The 19,603-nt window shown below is 51.2% G+C and overlaps 1 protein-coding gene across 5 annotated transcripts in view; it reads left to right on the top strand.

The window, feature by feature from the left end:
- The window catches only part of SIPA1L3 (signal induced proliferation associated 1 like 3), a 214,779-nt gene that overhangs the window by 135,889 nt on the left and 59,287 nt on the right, over positions 1 to 19,603 (top strand). For all 5 annotated transcript variants that reach the window (XR_004322355.1, XM_032486153.1, XM_032486155.1 and 2 more), the window contains exons 7-10: positions 2,411 to 2,514; positions 4,997 to 5,154; positions 11,149 to 11,725; positions 18,118 to 18,392. Coding sequence is in view for 4 of the 5 variants with exons in the window: in XM_032486153.1 (XP_032342044.1) it covers positions 2,411 to 2,514; positions 4,997 to 5,154; positions 11,149 to 11,725; positions 18,118 to 18,392 (1,114 nt within the window). In the remaining variant the exon portion in view is untranslated. The remainder of the gene's footprint in view (positions 1 to 2,410; positions 2,515 to 4,996; positions 5,155 to 11,148; positions 11,726 to 18,117; positions 18,393 to 19,603) is intronic.

Below are 19,603 nucleotides of genomic sequence, written 5' to 3'. Positions count from 1 at the left end.
TGTTTCTTAAGGCAGGTGGCAGGTACAGCATGTTCTTTGTATGCATACATGTATGTTGTTTGTGTGTGATATATGGCATTGAAATGTTTTGTGATGAGAGGTTTTGGGGAGATGGATGGGTGACCCTGTGAACTGGTGGCACAGCCCCCCTGGGGAGAGGACTGCCCATTGTCCTGGGGGGTGGACTCCTGTTGGGTTAGTTGCTCAGGCTGAGTTGGAAAGCCCTGATCAGTCGTCCTGGCTTGCTCACGATCGCTCGCTCTTTATGTTGCCTGGCCAAGCCTCAGTGTCCTTATCTGGAAAGTGGAGGCGCAGGTGAGAGACCGGCCTAGAGAGATGGGTGACATGCTGAGCACGTGCCAGTGGCTGTCGTCCTCATCATCTTCACCTCCATGGCTGAAGGAGGCAGTAGGAGGAATAAGCATGTTGTTTTGCCCATTGCTGGCTTTGTGGTCTTGGGTAGGAGAGCCTCCGCCTCTCCCCGCCCTGGTTTCCTCCTCTGTAATGTTTCCCCTGGGAGCACGGTGTGGAGCCCAGCCGGGTCTGTGCAGCCCCCCAGAGCTCTGAGGGTGGGTGCTGTGGGCAGGGTGCCGACGGGGTAGGGGGCTGCTCGCTCCACGCCCAGTGCACAGGAGCCACAGCGAGTGTGAGCACTAACACTGTAGGTGGTGTTCCTTCCTGCGCTCGGGTGGGCAGTACACTCAGCACAGGAGTAGGAGACCTGTTATCCCCCTTCTCAGACAGGCGTCTGCTCCCCACAAAATCTTGCCCCTTCACTGGGTTGCTGTGAGGGTCAGGCGCCCAGTGTAGCACCTCACAGAGAACTAGTGCTCACATGAACATCAGCCACTGCTGTGTGGCCCGTATGGGAAGCAGATTTTCTCCAAGGGCCCCAGGGAACTGTGCTCCCGGCCAGTCTCCCCAGCTAACAGGCAGGGGTGCCCCGGCTTCACGGCCACCTGGAGCACACCGGGCTCTGGCACTGGCCAACCATGGCTGCAGTGACCTCACCCATCACAGCTTCTCCACTAGCACATAAGCCCCCAAGACCAGGGACTCCTCTGTCTATTTCACTGTTTCCCCAGCACGTACAATTAAATGAAGCGGGTGGACGTCAGTGCCCCAAAGGGCCAAGAAGTGATTTCCAGGGGTGCGTGTGACATTCTGGAGTTGTTTACAGCCGAGTTTATGGGTTGGCTCGTGCATCCAGCAGAGACAGCCTCCTGGCTGCCTTCCCTGGGCAGGAAGGGGCTGTTCACAATGATGCAGGCACCTGACCCCATGTTGGGGCTAGGCCTTGAGAACATGGCATGTGACCTGAGAAGGGTGAGTGGGAATAAAATAGGCAACGAGGGAAAAGCATTCCAGGCAAAACAAAAAACAGCCCGGGCAAAAAGCCTTGAGGTCTAAAGGCTGTTGTTCAGGGAATTAACATGAAGCATGAAGTGACGGAGGCAGGCGGGGTTCTCTGCAGGGCCTTTAGGGCTGAAGATTAGAGATTCCGATCTGTTTCCTATGAGAAGTTCGAAACCCACAAGAGGCAGCATCGAATACAGTTAAGAAAACACTCTGGAGTCAGACAGCCTGAATTTCAGTCCAGACTCCACTGCTCACTGCAGTATGTGTAACCTTGGGCAGGTTGCCCACTCCCTGTGCCTCAGTTTCCCCCTCTGAAACATGGTGCCCACGAGCAGGTATGCTTCTCCCTGAGATGTGCCTCCCATTAGAGATGAACAGTGTCCTGACTGTCATGATTATTTCCTTCTTTTCTTCATAGTTTTGCTACCTGTATATGCGTTTCTAAATAATAGAATTTGCCTGTCTGGGAACATAATGTGAATGGAATCATACAGTCTGTGCTCCTTTGTGTCTGGCGTATTTCATTCAGCATTGTATCTGTGGGATTCGCCTGTGTTGTGGCCGTGACTCATTCCTTTTCATGGTGGTGCATTTCTCCACGGTGTGAATATACCTGTTTATTCACTCCTTGGACTGACATTTGAAAATACTGGCACTCGTATCTCGGGGCACCTGTGTACGATTTCTCTGGGCTGTGATCCTAGGAGATGAAGTGTTTGTTGGTCCATCACTTAAGCCTACCTTTAGGTTCAGTAGATAGTACTAAAAAGTTTTCCAAAGTGGTTGTACCAATTTACACACCTAACCAGCCACATAAAGGATTCCAACCGCTCCACATCCTTACCAGCCCTGGGCACTGTCAGAGTTTTAAATGTTGACCAGTCTGGTGAGTGCTTAACGTAAGATTTCCTTTTTTATCTAAATTTATTTAATTTTAAAGGGTGGAGTTAAGTGAAAACGTCAAGTTAAAAACTAACACAGATGGCATGTGGGATATGGCAAAAGCTCAGAGGTTTTGGAAACGTGGTGCTAACTGGTGTATCTGTTTCAGCCGACTCCACGGGAACCCACTCCCTCTACACGACATATCAGGACTACGAGATCATGTTCCACGTCTCCACCCTGCTCCCTTACACCCCCAACAACAGGCAACAGGTCAGTGGGGCCCAGGGTGGGGGGCCCCAAATGATTTCCAGCTGATGCATGGCTGAGCCCTGAGACATTCTCCTTCCGCACTGCAGTTAGCTGGCTGCCTGCCCAGCATTGGCTCTCCTGGGACCATCCTGTGCAGCAGGTGGGGGCCTTTGGCCCTGGAGACCCTCTGCACCACAGCCAATCACCTGGGGGTTGGAGACTACATCAAGTGTCATTTGATGTTAGCTTTTTTCTAGCTGTTTCTTGGCCACCCTGCTACCCCAGCTCCCCTCAAGGGTCTCTTGAGTCATCAGTTGTCCTGTGGGGGTAAAAAAGGTAAATCAGTCAACATTAGTTCAACTGCAAGTGACAGAAGCATAAATTAAATTAGCAGAAGTGAAAAATGGGATCTACTGGATTATGTAACTTACAAGTACTAGGAGAGGGGTAGCTTTAGGTATGGCTGGATCCAGGGGCTCAAACAGCATTAGGAATTCTTCCCATTTCTCACCTCTGCTTTTCTTCATTGTGGCCTTATTCACAGGTCTTCCCAAGTAGTGGCAAAGATGCCCGCTAGCAACCCTCACCTTACATCCCACCACCGTAACTACCCAAGGGGAAAGAGAGCTGTGCCTTCCAGGTGTCCCAGAAGTGTTTTGGGGCTGAATCTCATTAGACCACTCACTTGCCAGAACTAAGGTGGGGATAGAATGGGCTGACTGGTCAAGCTGGAAGCCCATGCTCACCCCTAGAGAGGGTGAGTGGGGTCAGCTCAACGGGAAACGTTGACAGAGATCAGGGAGATGCTTTCCCAAAGGGCATGGGCACGGCTTCCAGGAGGAGAGGGTGCTGGGTGGGCCACAACAGCTGCTGCTCACTGCCGGGAGCTCCTCTGGACACACCATGCCTACTCTGTCTGAGAGTGGTTTCTAATGAACAGAAACCCTACAGACGTTTGATGGTTTAGGGAGTATATATCTTTTTCCATTGGTACAGGTGACATTGTAGATTTTATAGGCCAAAAATGATCAAATATCAGTGATTTCAGAAGGTTCACTTAATAACCTGCTGTAGGAGCCGTGGTCTCGTTAGGCCTGAGTTGGAGTTCTTTTCTCTGCCACTTCCTAGCTGTGTGGTCTTACCTTTCTGAGCCTCAGGGCCCTCCTCTATAAAACGGATGGGATGCTGGCACCCATGTCTCAGGGTCACTGGGAGAGGACCCTGCACTCATGAACCCGAGCACGAGGCAGGGCCCGACACAGGAGGCACACAGGAAGCGAGTAGAACCTGCCCCTGGGTATTTGGGCGGCGTGGTGGGAAAAGCTTGGGTTGTAGAGTCAAGCAGAAGTGGGTTCAGATCCTGGCTCTTTCCCTCCATGGCGGAGTAACTTAGGACCCTGAGAGCCTGAGGTTTCTCATCACAGTGGGTGGGATGAGTTAATGCCTCAGGCTTCTTGTGAAGCTAAAATGTGGTTGCAGCTTTCAGATGTGGATGTAAAATGCCTCGTCCAGGGCCGGCCACAGTAAATGGGTACTTTATCCTGCAGTTTAACTTAATCCAGTGTAAAACACACAGAAAGAGCTAACTGAGCATGGCTGGATTTCACACTGTGGGCCACCTCACATGGACTCCATGTGACTCGTGTCTGTGGACCTTATGTCACCAACAGAGATTCCTAATAGTTACTTGAAAACTAAACTTATGTAAATAAGAGCAGTGTAATTTCAGCAAGTAAATAAAGCGCCATGAATGCATCATCGCCTGCAAAGATGACAGAGTCTTTCTCAAGAACTGTGACAAGCAGGGGAGAAGGGACAGGGCTCCCATGAGCTCATCTGAAGCCACTGCCCCAACGTTCTCAACACAGATGTCTGGGGAAGGGGCCCTGCCCACGGTCTTGGGTCCAACTCCGCTGTTGTCCACAAGCATGGCCTTGAGCAGGTAGCAGGCTGCCAGCCCGTGCTCTTCTCCAACAGACATTTGTTGAGTGCCTGCTGTGTGCCGGGCACTGCTTTCGGCACTGAGGGCACAGCAGTGGGCAGCGAACAAAACAGACAAAACCCTTGTTCTCCTGGAGCTGACACTTCAGTAGGAAAAGACAGATAGGAAACCAAAGGAAGGGGGAAAGGTTGCTGTGTGCTAGGTGTTGACAAGTGTTAAGTAATGGGGGCAGAGGAGCAGAGGGGGGAGGTTGAGGGGGTGATGTCATGGGTAAGACAGTGGTGACATTTCAGCCAAGACCTGAAGGAGGGAGGGAAGGGGGAAGCCTTGTGAGATCTGGGGGAAGAAAGTTTTAGGCAGAGGGAACAGTCTATGCAGGGGCCTTGAGGAGGAGATGTTTCAGGTGGGTTTGAGGAGCAGCAGGAGGCCAGCGTGGCTGGAGCAGAGTGGGCGAGGCAGGGGGCTGCGCGGAAGGAGATCTCAGAGAGCCGAAGGGGCAGGTCGTGAGCCTCGAGCTGACCCATGACGCTTCCCTCTCCCCCTCGGTTTCCCGTTCACCAGCTCCTAAGAAAGAGGCACATAGGAAACGATATCGTGACGATCATCTTCCAGGAGCCCGGGGCGCTGCCTTTCACCCCCAAGAACATCCGCTCCCACTTTCAGCACGTCTTCATCATTGTCCGAGCGCACAGCCCCTGCACTGAGAGCGTCTGCTACAGGTAGGCGCCTCCACCGCAGCTGCGGGGAGCGCCCCGGGGCACTGCCCCCCCCCCCCGCCCCAGCCCACTCCTGCGTGCACAGGAAATCACAAAAGCTGGTTGCCAGCATCCAGGCAGCGTTGGGGCAGAGGGAAGGGGGACAGCTGGCCCAGGTGGGCTGCCTCCTGCATTTCTTGTTTGTGCTTCAGTAGGGGAGCTCTGTTCACACATTCCCACACTGTCTAAGAGGGTGATTCTTAACCAGAAAGGGGCATGTCACCCCAGTTTTGATAAGGGAACCATCAGGGATTTGTATTTGCCTGGAATCTTTTGGTTGCAAGCAACAGAAAACCCATATGAAAAGGCAGTTGTCTCTGTTCTCTCATAAATGACCAGGGCAAACGCAGCTGGATGTGCCCCGCTTTCCTGTATGTTGCCTCGTTTGCTAGCAGCTCTGAGCTTAACATCTTCCCGCTGCAAATCTAGCAAAAAGAGAGCTTTCCTTTCCCAGAAAAAGCAGCCCCAGAATTGGGGCTCATTGACCTGGTTGGGATGATACACCCATCCTAGAACAAGACCACCAGGTGTGCCTGGGCCCGGGGTGCGAGGGTTGAGAGGCACAGGAAGATGAAAAGATGGAGGCAGGGCGGGCAGGGACCCCCACCTTCAGAGGCAGAGCTGAGGGTTCTAGTTCACAGATCAGTAAGTGACATAAGCCTCAGACTCGTTCAGCATCCTCCCCAAGGACCAGTTCTCACCCAGGGCATGGCCCACCCCAGAGAACAAATGGGAGGCTCTCTGGGTGTGGGGTGAGCACAGCTCTGTGGTCGTTGAGAACCAGCCCATCAGTAACCCAGGCCCAGGTCCAAGTCAGCACTCGTCCCTGGAGCAGCACCACAGACTGGGGAATGGGCTCCGGAGGGTTATTTTCCATTAAAAAAAATAGTTTCAAATTTAAGAGATACAAAAGATAAAATTATTAAAAATCAAAATCCCTCTCTCACCTGTGACCCCCAACTACCCAGGTGCCTCACAGAGGCAACTACTCTTAGCAGTTTCTTATGTATCCTGAGACCTTAGGCAATTACTTACAAGTATTCCTTCTTCACCTTTTTAGTACACATGTTGGCATATCCCACACACTCTCCTGCATCCTGTATTTTTTCACTCAGCAGCCTTTGAGAACTTTGCATACCAGTCCGTAAAGTGCTTTTTCCCTCTTTATGACTGCGTACTATTCCATCATGTGGCTGCATGAGAATCTACCCCCATCCCCTATCCAGGTGTGTTTAGGTGGTTTCCTGTCTCTTGCTCTTCCAGTCCCCCCAGCAGTGAGTGACTAGTTTATACACTTGTCCAACTATACAGCTGGGAAAAGTAAATTCCCAGACATGGAGTTACTGGGTCAAAGGGTATGTGCCTAGGTGTACTGGGTGGTCTTGATGGCTTTGCCAGAGTCTGCCAGTTTATTCTCTCAGCCAGGACTGTGAGAGAAGGGAGGGGGATTCCAATGTGCAGCCCTTGCTGTTGACCACCAGGCTGGATGTGCTGCCCAGGGGCCCCTGGGAGCCAGCACACTGCAGCACAGGCCCCGGCCTGAGGTCCCCTCCGCACACCCATTTGTTCCTGAGACATGGCAGCAGCTGCAAGGGGCTGCACCTCCAGGCTCTCTGTGGGCCTGAGGTTACTTTGATGATGTCCAGTGTTCCTCAACCACTCAAAGGTCGCCCTGGTGAACAGAGGTGGAGTTGTTCCGAAGCACGTGCGCACATACACACACACACAGGAGGCCGCCCTCTCATAGCACATCAGAGGTAGGGAGCTGCTGGCTGGGCTCTTCTCCCCTTTCTCCTAACTGTGAGCTCCCCTCTCCTCCCGGGGTTGTCACAGGAGCCTGCGGCCCACCTCCCACCTTCCCAGGCCAGCCCTTTCATGGCTTCCAGAAGGATTTTTCTCCCGACACACAGAGCTTTCTTGTTTTTTGCAATTTAATTTGAAAGATTTTTATTATGCAACATTTTAAACATTCTGAAAAGTACAGAGAATAATATAACAGACAGCCATGTGCCTACCACCAGATCTAACAGATGTTAACATTTTGCCATACTTGCTTCAGCTCTCTCTTTATTTTTGAAGAAAGAAAATGTTAGAGAGACAACCCAAGCTGCCCCCTCTCGCAACCCCTCTCCTCCCCTTCTCTCTTTCCCCACCGGCAGCTGCTCTCTGGACAGACCTACCCCTGTCTTCCCGTGTCCCCAGACACCTTTGTTACAGAATTCGTCACACTGTAGGAACAAGCTGTTGATGTGACTCTTGCCTCCCTTGAAGGTCACCCCAGGTCGTACTCCCTTCAGACATCTGTCCTGGGGTGGCACTTGCTGTGTACACAGCCCTCAAGACCCTTTTGCTGACTAGACCGGTGTCTGGCCCAAACGTTGTAGGCCCTGAGAAAATAGTTGTTGAATAAATAATTGTGAGTGTTCCAGGAATGCTTCCTGACCAGGTGACCTGGTGGTCGCACCACCTCCTGGTCGTGTAACAAGGTGCCATCCTTCCCCGCTTCAAGTGTGCACTTTCTGAACGGCACACCAGCATCCCTGCCGCCTGTGGGCTGTGAAAACCCCATCCCTCCTGCTGGGGAAGTGAGGGACCAGCTGTGCTGATTGTCCAGAAACCTCAGCAGCTTGTAGTTTCATGATTCTTAAAACCATGAATCAGGACTATGGGAAAAGCCAAAACCTGTCACTATATGCAACCAAGTCCTGAATGAAGAAGTTGCAAAGTTCTTCGGTCTATAAAGCGCAGTCTGAACACACAGTTAATTAGAATAGAGAGACTGGTGAGGTCATCTTGTCCATCCCCCTGCCCCAGGGCAGCACCGCACCCACAGGGTTTCCCGCAGAAGAAACCTGCCTGATTTGTGTGGCTTTGAAGGGCCTCTCCAGAGGGAAATGCCCTTTTCTGTCAAACCCACACTTTGTCAGAAAACCATTTCTTCTCCGTCTGTCTATTCACGTTTAGATCATTACTTTAGTCAGTATCAAACACCTGTGCTGGCACTGAGGCGTCAGCTCAACCCAGGGTGGCGCCTGCCCCTACACACTCCCAGCCTGTGGAGAAGGCTTCCCTGGACAGTGAACCTGCAGATGGAGAGCAAGAGTCCGGCCTGACCCTGGGGTCTGCAGCAGCTCCCTCGATGGCTTCCTGCACATCCTCTGGTCCCTTCCATCCCTTTCTTCATGGGGCAGCCATAGTGGTCTTTGCAGATTGTCAGTCTGGCACCTGCATTTGACAGGCACCTGCAAGAAGCAGGTACCCCCTCCTTCAGGATTTTAACTGAAGGATTAATGGACAGACTACTAGTAGGTGTGGGTAAGCTAAGGGGACCAGTACAGACAGGTGAGGCATCCAGGGACCAGCAACAGCAGGGAGCCATTACCCCACGCCCTCAGCTGGATGAGGTCAGAGGGGGATGGGAGAAGTTTCTGGAAATGGAGAACTATGGCTCTAGGAGAGCGGCAACCTGGCAGGAGGTGTGGTGTTGAGCAAAGGGCCGAGGACTACAGCAACAGCCCAGGCCCCATCCTAGCAGGGAGGCAGTGAAGAGAAATAAACCCTCCACCCTCTCTCCTCTCCCCTTCCCGTAGCCTGCGGGTGCGGCGGAACCCAGGTGAAGGTGACAGCACATAGAAACTCACTTTCCAAGGCACTGAACGGGGCAGAAAACGGCAGAGACTGGGGCCAGGGGCGCAGACGGTGAAGAGCCAGCCCAGGTGGTTGCCTGGTTGCTTGCTCTCATGACCAGGATGGAAGGTGCTAACTCACCATCAAGGCCCTGCATGGCCAGGGCCCTGCTGACCTCATCAGCCTTCCGCCCTCCCCTCCGAGAGCTCTGGGGACCCTGGCCTCGTCTCACCCTGCACACACTCTTTCCTCACTGGGCTGTGCCCACTGCCTGCGGCGCCCTCCCCTCAGCTCTTCCTCTGGCTCCTACTCAGCCTCCGGTCCCACTTAATTTCTCTTCCTCATAGAGGCACTCCCAGAACACCAAATCCCCAAGGCCCAAGAGAGAGGGTGTCCGGTAAGCACTGGTCAAACAAATGCATGAATGTCACCTTGTCCCCTTGTCAAGTTGAATGGTGGGGTTGGGAGTCAGAACCTGAGCCTTACATTGTGGTTGGGTTTCGTGAAATACGTTTTACCCAAGAATCTTGTTATTTAAAAAATTGTCCTACAGTATACTGGAAGGCTCTCCCAACACCATACTCACAAGCTGAGGTTTTTCTGGAAGGTGAATACAGTATTCTTTGAGAAAAACCTCTCTCATAGCAACTCATACCCTTTTTTTAATCATCATCATATAAACAGCAAAACTCACGGTGTCCCTGCAGCCCCCTTAAATGTCTTTCCCTGCCCCTGGGGTGTTCACTTGGGCGGGTGCCGTGGCCTTTCTGCCTGATTTTAGAAATTGTCTGCCCTGTAGCCACTGAGTCTTGATTGGGTCATTAGATCATCACATCCGAGATTTATCCACTCTCTAAACTTGACTTAACAGCAAACCTCCCACTTCCCAGCTCAGGCTGCTTCCGCCTGAAGCCTTGGTGGGTAAATGGGGAGCCTGCTTACCCCTCCTCCATTTGTCCTCCATGCACCCCCCCTCCCCCGGCCCCTGGCCTGGTGACTGCCAGTTTCTGACCTGTCAAGGAGTAGAGCACAAGGAGGAAACTGGAGGCAGGAAAGTGTCGCTGGGGCTCTGGTCACAGCTGACTGCAGGCTCTCTGGGCTCTCGGGGGCTCCCTGCCCACCCTCTAGGTCTCCCAGTCAGGAATAGACCTCAGCCTCCTCCCAACGAGTAGGGTGACCTAGGAGGCCCCTGTTCAGGGAGGGGGACACCTCACTGCCCACTCTCTCCAAAGATTTCCCTCCTAATAAGATCCTCCCTCTCTCTGATTTGCACAGTGGGTGAGGAGGTTCAGGAGTTTGGGGGAACGGGTTTTAGATCATTTCCTTTTTACCTTCTCAGTTGCTATCTGATTTCTGTCATAATGGCACCTAGTCAAAACTGAAGTGGGGGGCAGGGTATAGTTCAAGTGGTAGAGTGCATGCTTAGCATGTATGAGGCCCTGGGTTCAATCCCTGGTACCTCCTCCAAAAAATAAATAAGTAAACCTAATTACCTACCCCTCAAAAAAAATTCAAAAAATATTTTTTTAATAAAATTTTTTAAAAAACTGAAGTGGAAAAAGTCCTATTCTAACTTCTCCTTACCATGACTTCAAAATAACCTTTGTTGAAATGATTTACAAAGTGTATTAGTACTCTACAAGTGTTTGAAAGAAATCACATAATTGTTCCATATCCATCAGGTGTTCCTACAATAATCCCACTTTCCAAACTACCCCAAAACTCAGTGGCTCACAAACATCATTGTCTTGGCTCACATATCTGCAGGTCAGCTGAGGTCTGGCCGGCCTTGGCTCCAGGCCACGTCGGGCCCAGGTCTGCTCCAGGTGTCCCTCATCATCCTGGGACCAGTAGACCCCAGAGCATGTGAGTCTCATGGTGACGCAGGCACACAGGAGGCAGGCCTGACCCCTACACACATTTCATGCTTTTACTCTGCATTGGCCAGATCAAGTCACATGACCAGGCTCAGTGGAGTGAGGATGTACCTGCCCGTGAAGGTAGACGGGAAGGGGTAAATTTTGCCAAACTGTAATGTACCACACCATATGTGTGTCAAACAAGAACAGCTAGAGTTGAGCAGTGCTGGGACAGTTATCCTTTGAATAACATCAGTGGATGTTGTAACGTTCTGCTCTGTAGGAAGTAAAAATACCTGTATGTACTCTGAGACTTTATCAAGTTTCCAATCTAGTTAGCCAGCAACTGACTAATTAGACGTACACCTCCATTCTTATAAAGGAAACTCCTCTTTCTGAGTGTGTATTTTCTTTCTGAAAGGACTCTCAGGTGTGTTTCTTTCTACCATCTAAACGATTTCTCCCTCCTCAGTATGGCTGTGACCCGATCCAAAGACGCTCCTCCTTTCGGCCCCCCTATCCCCAGTGGAACCACATTCCGCAAATCTGACGTCTTCAGAGACTTCTTGCTGGCCAAGGTGATTAACGCTGAGAACGCCGCGCACAAGTCCGACAAGTTCCACACCATGGCCACCAGGACCCGCCAGGAGTACCTCAAGGACCTGGCTGAGAACTGTGTCTCCAACACACCCATTGACTCCACGGGCAAGTTTAACCTCATCTCCCTGACCTCCAAGAAAAAGGAGAAGACCAAAGCCCGGGCAGGCGCTGAGCAGCACAGCGCAGGGGCCATCGCCTGGAGGGTGGCGGCTCAGGACTACGCCCAGGGAGTAGAAATTGACTGCATTTTGGGGATTTCCAATGAGTTTGTGGTGCTCCTGGACCTACGCACCAAGGAGGTGGTATTTAACTGCTACTGCGGGGATGTCATTGGCTGGACCCCAGACTCCTCGACACTTAAAATCTTCTATGGGCGAGGGGACCACATCTTCCTTCAGGCCTCCGAGGGCTCTGTGGAGGACATAAGGGAAATCGTCCAGAGGCTGAAGGTAAGGGAGAGGGCTCAGCTCTGTGGTCTGGCAGAGGCCTTAGGAACCACTGAGATGCCTCCCTGAGCCCAGTCAGTTGGGCCAGGACACTCATCGGCCCCAAAAGAATCAGAATTGTGACTTACACACCAGAGGTCTAGTGGGTCCTGCAGCCTGGGTTCCTTCTGGGGAAGGCTTGGGCCAGGGATCTGAGGCTCCCATGCCATCACCTTGGGAAGACAAAAGGCAGCTTTACTCACTCTAGATGTTGATAGAAAAGATAAGTTTAAGCTTATGTTAAAAATGTAAGGATACTTTCTAGAAGAAATAAAATAGATTGAAAAGCTTTCAGATCATTAAAGGATAGTGCAGAAGCAGGGTGTTTGGGGATGAGGGGAGGTAGTGGGGAGGAAGTATAAGAAACCATGATAAAAGAAAGAAAAATTATATGGCAGGAATAATTCCACATCAGTAATCACGATAATTATGAATGGTTTAACATTTATGTTAAAGTCAAAGACTTACAGTCTAGATAAAAATCTCACCCTCAGCTCTTGATGGACAGCTCAGGCTCAGACTGTTGGCCAAACCAAGGGTGGTGGAGTGGTTTCAAGTCAGATGACATCCTAGTTGGTAGTGGCTGTTTGAAACGTTGTGCTCAGAGTACTCAGGCCACATCTGAGCCCTGTGCAAAGGAATGCGATGGTCAGTGATGGGCTGTCAGTGGGTTTAGCAGAATGGCGTGTCATGCCTGAAATAGAGAAGGCAGTTTAGCACGGGAATTAACAACACAGGTTCTCAAGTTGGAAGGCCTGGTTTCGAGTCCCAGCACTGCCACTTACCAGCTGAGACCTTGAGCCAGTTACTTAACTGCTGGGTGACTCTGTTTCCCCATCTGAAACATAGGAACAATAATCACCCTGTATCATGTGCAAGTTTTAAGGATTGGATGAGTTACATTGTCCAGGCATGCTGGCTTGACTTGGTAGGCTGTGACCTCCAGAGGCCACTGTGACAGCCGGCTGTCCTCAGCCTTCTGACCCTTAAACTTGCTCATTAAGTTTAGGTTGGATTGGTAAAGCCCTGCTCCCAGCCTCCCTGACTCCAAAATTCATGTCCCATTTTAGGCAGTAGCAATAGCTAGTGTGTAGGCTTCCCATTAGGATGTGAGATCCTTGAACAAGGGCTTCTGACTGTTTTGCTCACTTACTTGTCACATATGCGTAGTTCAGGGCTGGCACATTTGGTTAGTTGAATGAGATTCTTGAACCCTGACTCTGTGCTAATAAGCAGTTTACATGCATGATCTCACAGTCCTCCACCCACCCTGGAGGGGTGTAGGCAGTGTTTTTATCCCCACTTGACAGATGAGGAAAGTGAAGCTCAGAGAGGTATAGATACTCACATAAAGTCACACAGCCAGTAGGTGGCAGACTGGGGTCTGAATCTAGATTTTTTTTTTCTGACTCCAAAACCTGTTTGTGCCCAAACTCGAGGCTTGATAGCTAACTGCTTACTCGGCATCTCCATTCAACCCCTGAAACTTAGCATGTCTAAGAACAAGCTCCTGGTTTCCCCCCAACTGCCTCTCAGAGAGAGTTTTCCTGTCGCAGTACAGGACAAGTCCATCTCTCATTTGTGGAGTCAGAAGCCTTGGCATCAGCCTCACTCCTCTTTCTCTCACACCCACATCCAATCTGTCAGCTCCGCCTCCAAGAGGCAGACTCTCTACTCCTCCCCCTTCCACAGCCCCTCCAGGACTCTCCAGCAGCCTCCTTGCTGGTCTCCCTTGCTTCCACACTTGCTTCCCTGTGGCCTGTTCTCAGTATGGTCACTAGAGGGATCTGATGACATCACTGCTCTGCTCAGACTTCTCAACTCTCTTGGATAAAAGCTCAAGTCCTCGTGGTGGTCCGTGAGGCCCTGAGTGGTCTGACTCTGTCAGCCTCTCTGACCTCCTCTCCCCCTTACACTCTCTGCTCCAGGCACACATACCTCTGCTGTTTCCAGAGTGTGCTAGTCAGGCATCCAGCCTCAGGCCCTTTGCACTGCCTGTGCCCTTGCGCTAGAGCACTGTCCCTGATCCCCACGTAGCTCAGTCCCCTTCTACATGCCTTTAGTCAGATGTCAGCTGTCACTGAGGTCTCATTATCCAAAATTGCCAACCCCCCTCTCCAATTTGGCCCTGAGCTTATTCCACCCACTTTCTCTGCCTTAATTTTCTCCATAGCACCTACCACCCTCTGACATGTATTTTTACATATTTGATGTTTCCCGCTGTGTCCTCAGCACCTAGGTCAGCGTCTGGTGTGCAGCAGGCACTCCATGAACATGGACTAAATGCACACGTGCGTGCTGCCCTGTAATAGCACAGACCGTCCTTGGAGGGCTGGCTGTCAGACTGCTTGGAGCCTTGCATGACCTTGCATTTCTTCCCAAAAGCCCAGTGAGGGAGATACCATTATCATCCCCAATTCACAGATGAGGAAACTGAGGCTCAGAGAGGTGAAGCAACTTGCCTAGGGCCCAGAATGAGTTAAACATGAGAGAGTTCTTCCTCCCCAAAAATCGCGTTTCTTGAGCAGTGACCATGCCACGCACTGTGCCACGTGGTACCCTCATCACTGCATCCTCTCTGTGCCGCCATCCCACACCCACCCCCGTGCCTACTGTTGGTGCAGTGCTTTTACAGCACGTTTCTACAGCCTTCTTCCCAATCTCAGTGCCCCGAAGCCCGCTGAGAAACCAGGCACAAGGAAGCATTGACAGAAGCCATCTTCTGTGAAGGAGCAGGCCCATTTTAAACGGCTTACGAGGCCAGTCTGTCTTTGCTGAAGCCCTTCAGGGTCAGGAGTCCGCACCCTCCCCAACACAGCTGGGATTCAGACATCCTTCATTAAGTCAAAAAGTTTTCTGGTGTGCCAGCCCTGGGCCAGGCAGTTCCAGGACACAACAGTGACCACAGTGGGCCCAAGCCTGCCCTCCTGGGGCTCCCATCCAAGGCAGATACTGAACAAGAATTACAAATGCCAATAGGGTAAAAGGAGCAGTGCTGAGGATGCCAAGGGGACCCTATCATGGGGGGCGGTCTCAAACCTGCAGATGGGATGCAGCCGCCAGACATAACTGAGCTGCTTACCAAAGCTTAACATTCATAGGATTTCATACAAACCTCGCTTTCTGGCTTCTTTTGAAAAACGGGGGTATCTGGCTATCCGAGACCTACGTTTGCACAGGATAGGGGTCAGCTGAGCAAGGTGATGGATACGCCCTTTAGATGGGACAGGAGTGTGCAATTTGGCCGTAGGTCTCACCCGCCTACATCTCATTTACGTTACCCACCAAGCACCCCAGCCTTGTGGGCTGGGCCCCGGGTTGGGGGGACTTCCCTGAGGGAATGACTTAAACTGAGACTAGAGCAGTAAGTAGGAGTCATCTTGGTGAGGGGTGAGGGTAGGGGGAATAAGTAAGAGAAACAACAGCGGGAGCAACATAGCAACAGGGAAAACGGCACAGTGGCTAAAAGCAGGAGTCGAGGAGGACGTTCTCTGTGACCTTGGGCGACTGACACACTTCAGTTTCGCCATCTCTTTATTTCACAATAAATTTAACTAATGTTAAGCAGATTAGTATATGTGCCTCATAAGTGAGATACTAGGGAACTTGGGCATTTAAAGGGCTTAACCAGCGCCTGGCACACAAAGATCAGCCCCCCAGGAAAATGAGCTTTAAAGGGGGGCTGGGTGGCCACGTGACGCAGCAGGGGTTCCTCTGAACTGATTGTGTGTTTGATCTCATAAGGTGTTCCCTGTGCCATCAGGGCCTCGGGCTGCTCTGGCCTAGTGTCCCAAATCTTCTGTCACCTTGGGTTTTGTAACAACCCAAAGGAAGCCTCGCCTGAAGAAGAGCACCCCTGCTGATGTTTCAAGCTTCCTCTGCAGACTGTCTCTCCCCCTGTCCAGACAGAGAGAGGGAGGGAGAAGGAAGGAGGGAGAGAGAAATAGAGAGAGGGGGACAGGAGAGAGAGAAAGGGAGAGAGACTGAGAAATCCAGCTGCTGAAATAAGATGGGAGTTTCTTTCTTCTGTAGGTAGCGCTCAGGCTGCTCAAGGCTGGTGAGATGGCTCAGAGACTCAGGTCCCTTTTGTCTTGTGGCTCCTTCTTTCCCTTCGATATTGTACTTACCTGCATGGTCAGCATGGAGTCACTCCATATCCACGTTCCCATCTTCAGGAAGGGAGACATCGTATGCGTGGAGGGCAAGCAGTTCTATTTTTAAGAGCACGAGGTAGCAGCTCCAGCACTTGTACTCCTATCCCGTTGGCCAAAACCAAGTCATGTCCACAGCCAGCTGCCAGGGAAGCAGAGAAGTGTGGTCCCCACCCAGGTGGCCACACACACATCAAAATTCTGATTTGCAGTGGGCAGGGGGTTCTTCCTACTCAAAGGAAGAAGAGGAGGGTGGAGGGTGGCAGGAGCTCTGTGGGACTCCTGGGGCTGGTGTGTCTAATTGCACAGGCTCACAGGACCTTCCTCCGTAACCCACAGCCAAGTCCTTTGAACACAAGGGTGGCGGCTTCAAAGGGAAGAAGAATTTTGACTCCCAAAGCAGATATAATGGTCTAGGATGAAGCCACTCACAACTTTCTCTTTTGAGGCACTAAACAGTAGGCTTTCCTTTCAAACCAACTCTTTTTAAATGTTTTAATCATGGAAAATTTCAAACATATGCAAAAGTAGAGGGACTTGCATAGTAAATTCCTAGCCCGGCTTCCACAGTTATCAGCCCCATGGGCCAATCTTGCTTCTCTCTTCTCTCCCTTACCTTCCCCTGATTATTTTGAAACAAATCCTAGACATCCTATCATTTCAGTATTTATCTCTAAAATATATAGATTTAAAAATTAAGTATTTTGCCACTATCATACATTAAGTAATTGACAATAACTCCTTATTGTCATATAAACAAGTCGGGCTATGAAATCAGTTAGTGCATCTCAATCAACTTTTCAAGAATAGAGTAGAAAAGAATGAGCCATATCAGAATGTGTCCCAGCAAGGAAGGACTTTGTTTCATGGAGCTTTGTTCCGGTTTTACATGGTTCCCCACTTCACAGTTTCTCACTATGCAGACCAGGAACAGATGTGTTTACATTTTCAGGTAAGTCCTCTGCCATTCAAAGTGTCCTTTTTTGCTACCCACACTCGGGAATGTGATCCGTGTGGGTTGCAGGGAGTATTTTTATGTGTATGGATGCACGTGTAAATGTGTAAATGAATAACGTGGCTTGTGACCTAAAACTCCTTTTTACTGTGCATAGTGGTCAGAAAAGTCTGGAAGCTGCTGCTCTCATAGGTATATCACAAAGCATCATTTCTAGCCAGGGAGTGACCTTCCATGGGAAACGTGGACCATTACATGATCTCTTAATGCAGTTTCAGGCAATGGCAGACAAATCTTGATGTAACTTGCTTAACAGCCATGGCTCCTTAAGTTAATCTTCTCACCCCAAGAAGAGGAGGGAATCCCTAAGGAAGTGCTGAAGAACTAGGTTCTGTTCAGGGGGTCCTTATATCTATCGTAGTATGTTATCATGGCGGAAATCTCACACAAATGAAACGGAGTAAATTGGAGGGAGGGAGGCAAGGCCCTGTGCTGCCTGGTAGGTTCCAGGTTGGGGGACAGTCTGAGGAGGAGACTGGGAAGAGGTTTGTGCCTCTAAGAATGAGGTCATGAAGTAGAGAATATGGCCCAAGCCCCCAGCCTAGAAAAGATCCCAGGGCGTCTGGTCTCTTGTTTCTCCAGCTTACTCTGGTTGTAGTCACTGTATCAGTCAGAATACAGCATTAGTGGCTAAAAACAACACAGATTTATCTCACTCACACCACATGTGCGTCTTAGGTTCAGCCGGAGTCTATGCTCCACATTCTTCTGATTTTGGGACCCTTGCCCACCCAGCAGCCTCTATCTGGAATACTCCCAGTGGCCGTGGCATAGGGGAAAGGCCTGCAGAGAGTCTCGGGTTGGCAATTAAATGCCCCAGCCCAGATGATATACTGGTTCCGTTCACAACTCATTGGCCAAAACAAATCCCAGAGCCCACCAACCACAGTGGGGCTAAGGAGGGCGATCCCGCTGTAAGTGGGGGGAAGAGAAGGGCGACCCCGGGGGGCCAGGAAGCGTGAGGGGAGGCAGGGCACTCGGAGAACACCACCTTGCCTCTGTGGGAGGCATCCGCGTTGCTCCAGAGGTCAGGAGCCAGAGCTGAGACTAGGTGGACGTCGCTCTCCTGGACCCTGGCCTCGCCTGGGAGGGTAGATGGGGTCAGTGGGCTCTTTGGCCCCAAAGGGTAGAATCCGACCAAGACCCTTCCACGAGAGCTCCTGAGGCTAGACCCCGCGTGTTGCCTGCAGGTGATGACCAACGGCTGGGAGACGGTGGACATGACCCTGCGGCGGAACGGGCTCGGCCAGCTGGGCTTCCACGTGAAGTACGACGGCACCGTGGCCGAGGTGGAGGACTACGGGTTTGCCTGGCAGGCTGGCCTCCGGCAGGGCAGCCGGCTGGTGGAGATCTGCAAGGTGGCCGTGGTCACGCTGACCCACGACCAGATGATCGACCTGCTGCGAACCTCCGTCACCGTCAAGGTGGTCATCATCCCGCCTTTTGAGGACGGCACGCCCAGGAGGTAAGGCCATCTGCCCTGGCTGGGGCTGGTGGGGGTTGGCAGCTTCCCGAGGGCTGGCACTTGAGGCCCTTCCTTGGCAGAAAGAGTGACAGTGGTGACGGGGTCTTCACTGTGGGCCAGTCGTGGGCCCCAGTCTCCAAGCAGCCCTGTGAGGCCGGCACCCTCCTTAGCCCAGGCTCCTAGCCAGCACACCCGTCCTAGGGCACACTGCACCTTGTTCATTCATTCAGCACATGCTTACTGTGCAGAGTGCTCAGGACTTGACAGCAAACAAAAGTGCCTGTTCTCCTGGAGTTTGTGTCCTGAGGGAAGGACAGGCAGTAATTAAATACTTGCATGATACAGGATCAGCCAGTGACAAGGTCTGCAGCGTGGCGAGGGCGTGGCTTATGGGTGGTCAGGGAAGGCTCCAGGGCGGAGGCCACCATGTGGGTTTCTGGGCAAGCAGAGAACAAGCCAGGGCAGAGTCTCCAAAGTGCCAGTGTGTGTGGCGCTTTCCCGCAGCACAGTGAGGCCAGTGTGGCTGGAGCAGAGTGAGCGGGATGAGAGGTGGAAGAAAGGGACAGAGGGGACAGGGCAGACGGGGGTGCCTTTCTGGACATGGTAACGAGCTTGGGTTTTGTTCACTGGGAAGGCAGTGCAGGGTTTGTTTCTTTTCATTTTGTTTAGTTTACTTTTTTTAATGGAATATTTCAAACACATTAAAAGTATACTGAGCCAAGCCCCTGTTTCAGCATTTATCATATGGTGTTTTGTTTCTGTTTTTAAATCCATACTTCCCCACCTTGGATTATTTGGAACAATCCCACTCCTTGGAATGTACCCCTACCCAGTCAGGACCTTTAAAAAGTTATTATTACACTTAAAAAATTTAATAGTAAGTCGGTATCAACTATCTATTCTGTCTTTAGCTTTCTGTTGTATCAGAGAGATATTTTTAAAAGACAGTTGTTTTGTTTATCAAGCTCCTCCTGTGGCATTTGGTTGATGTATCACTTCAGGTTCTTCTGTAAGTTTCTCCACCAGCTTATTTTTTTCTTACAGTTGATTTTGGGAGGAAACCAGGTCACTGGTCCTTTAGAGCCTCCCACTTCCTGGATTTAGCTGCTCACATCCCCCTGGTGTCCTTTAACCTGTTCTTCCAGCGCGCGAATTTCCCATAAACCGAGGTTTGGCATAGAAGCTTGATCAGACTCTGGGATTCTGGTTAA

The sequence above is a fragment of the Camelus ferus genome, chromosome 9 (assembly GCF_009834535.1).
Source record: "Camelus ferus isolate YT-003-E chromosome 9, BCGSAC_Cfer_1.0, whole genome shotgun sequence".
Lineage (NCBI taxonomy): Eukaryota > Metazoa > Chordata > Mammalia > Artiodactyla > Camelidae > Camelus > Camelus ferus.
This window is presented reverse-complemented; position numbering and strand designations above follow the sequence as displayed.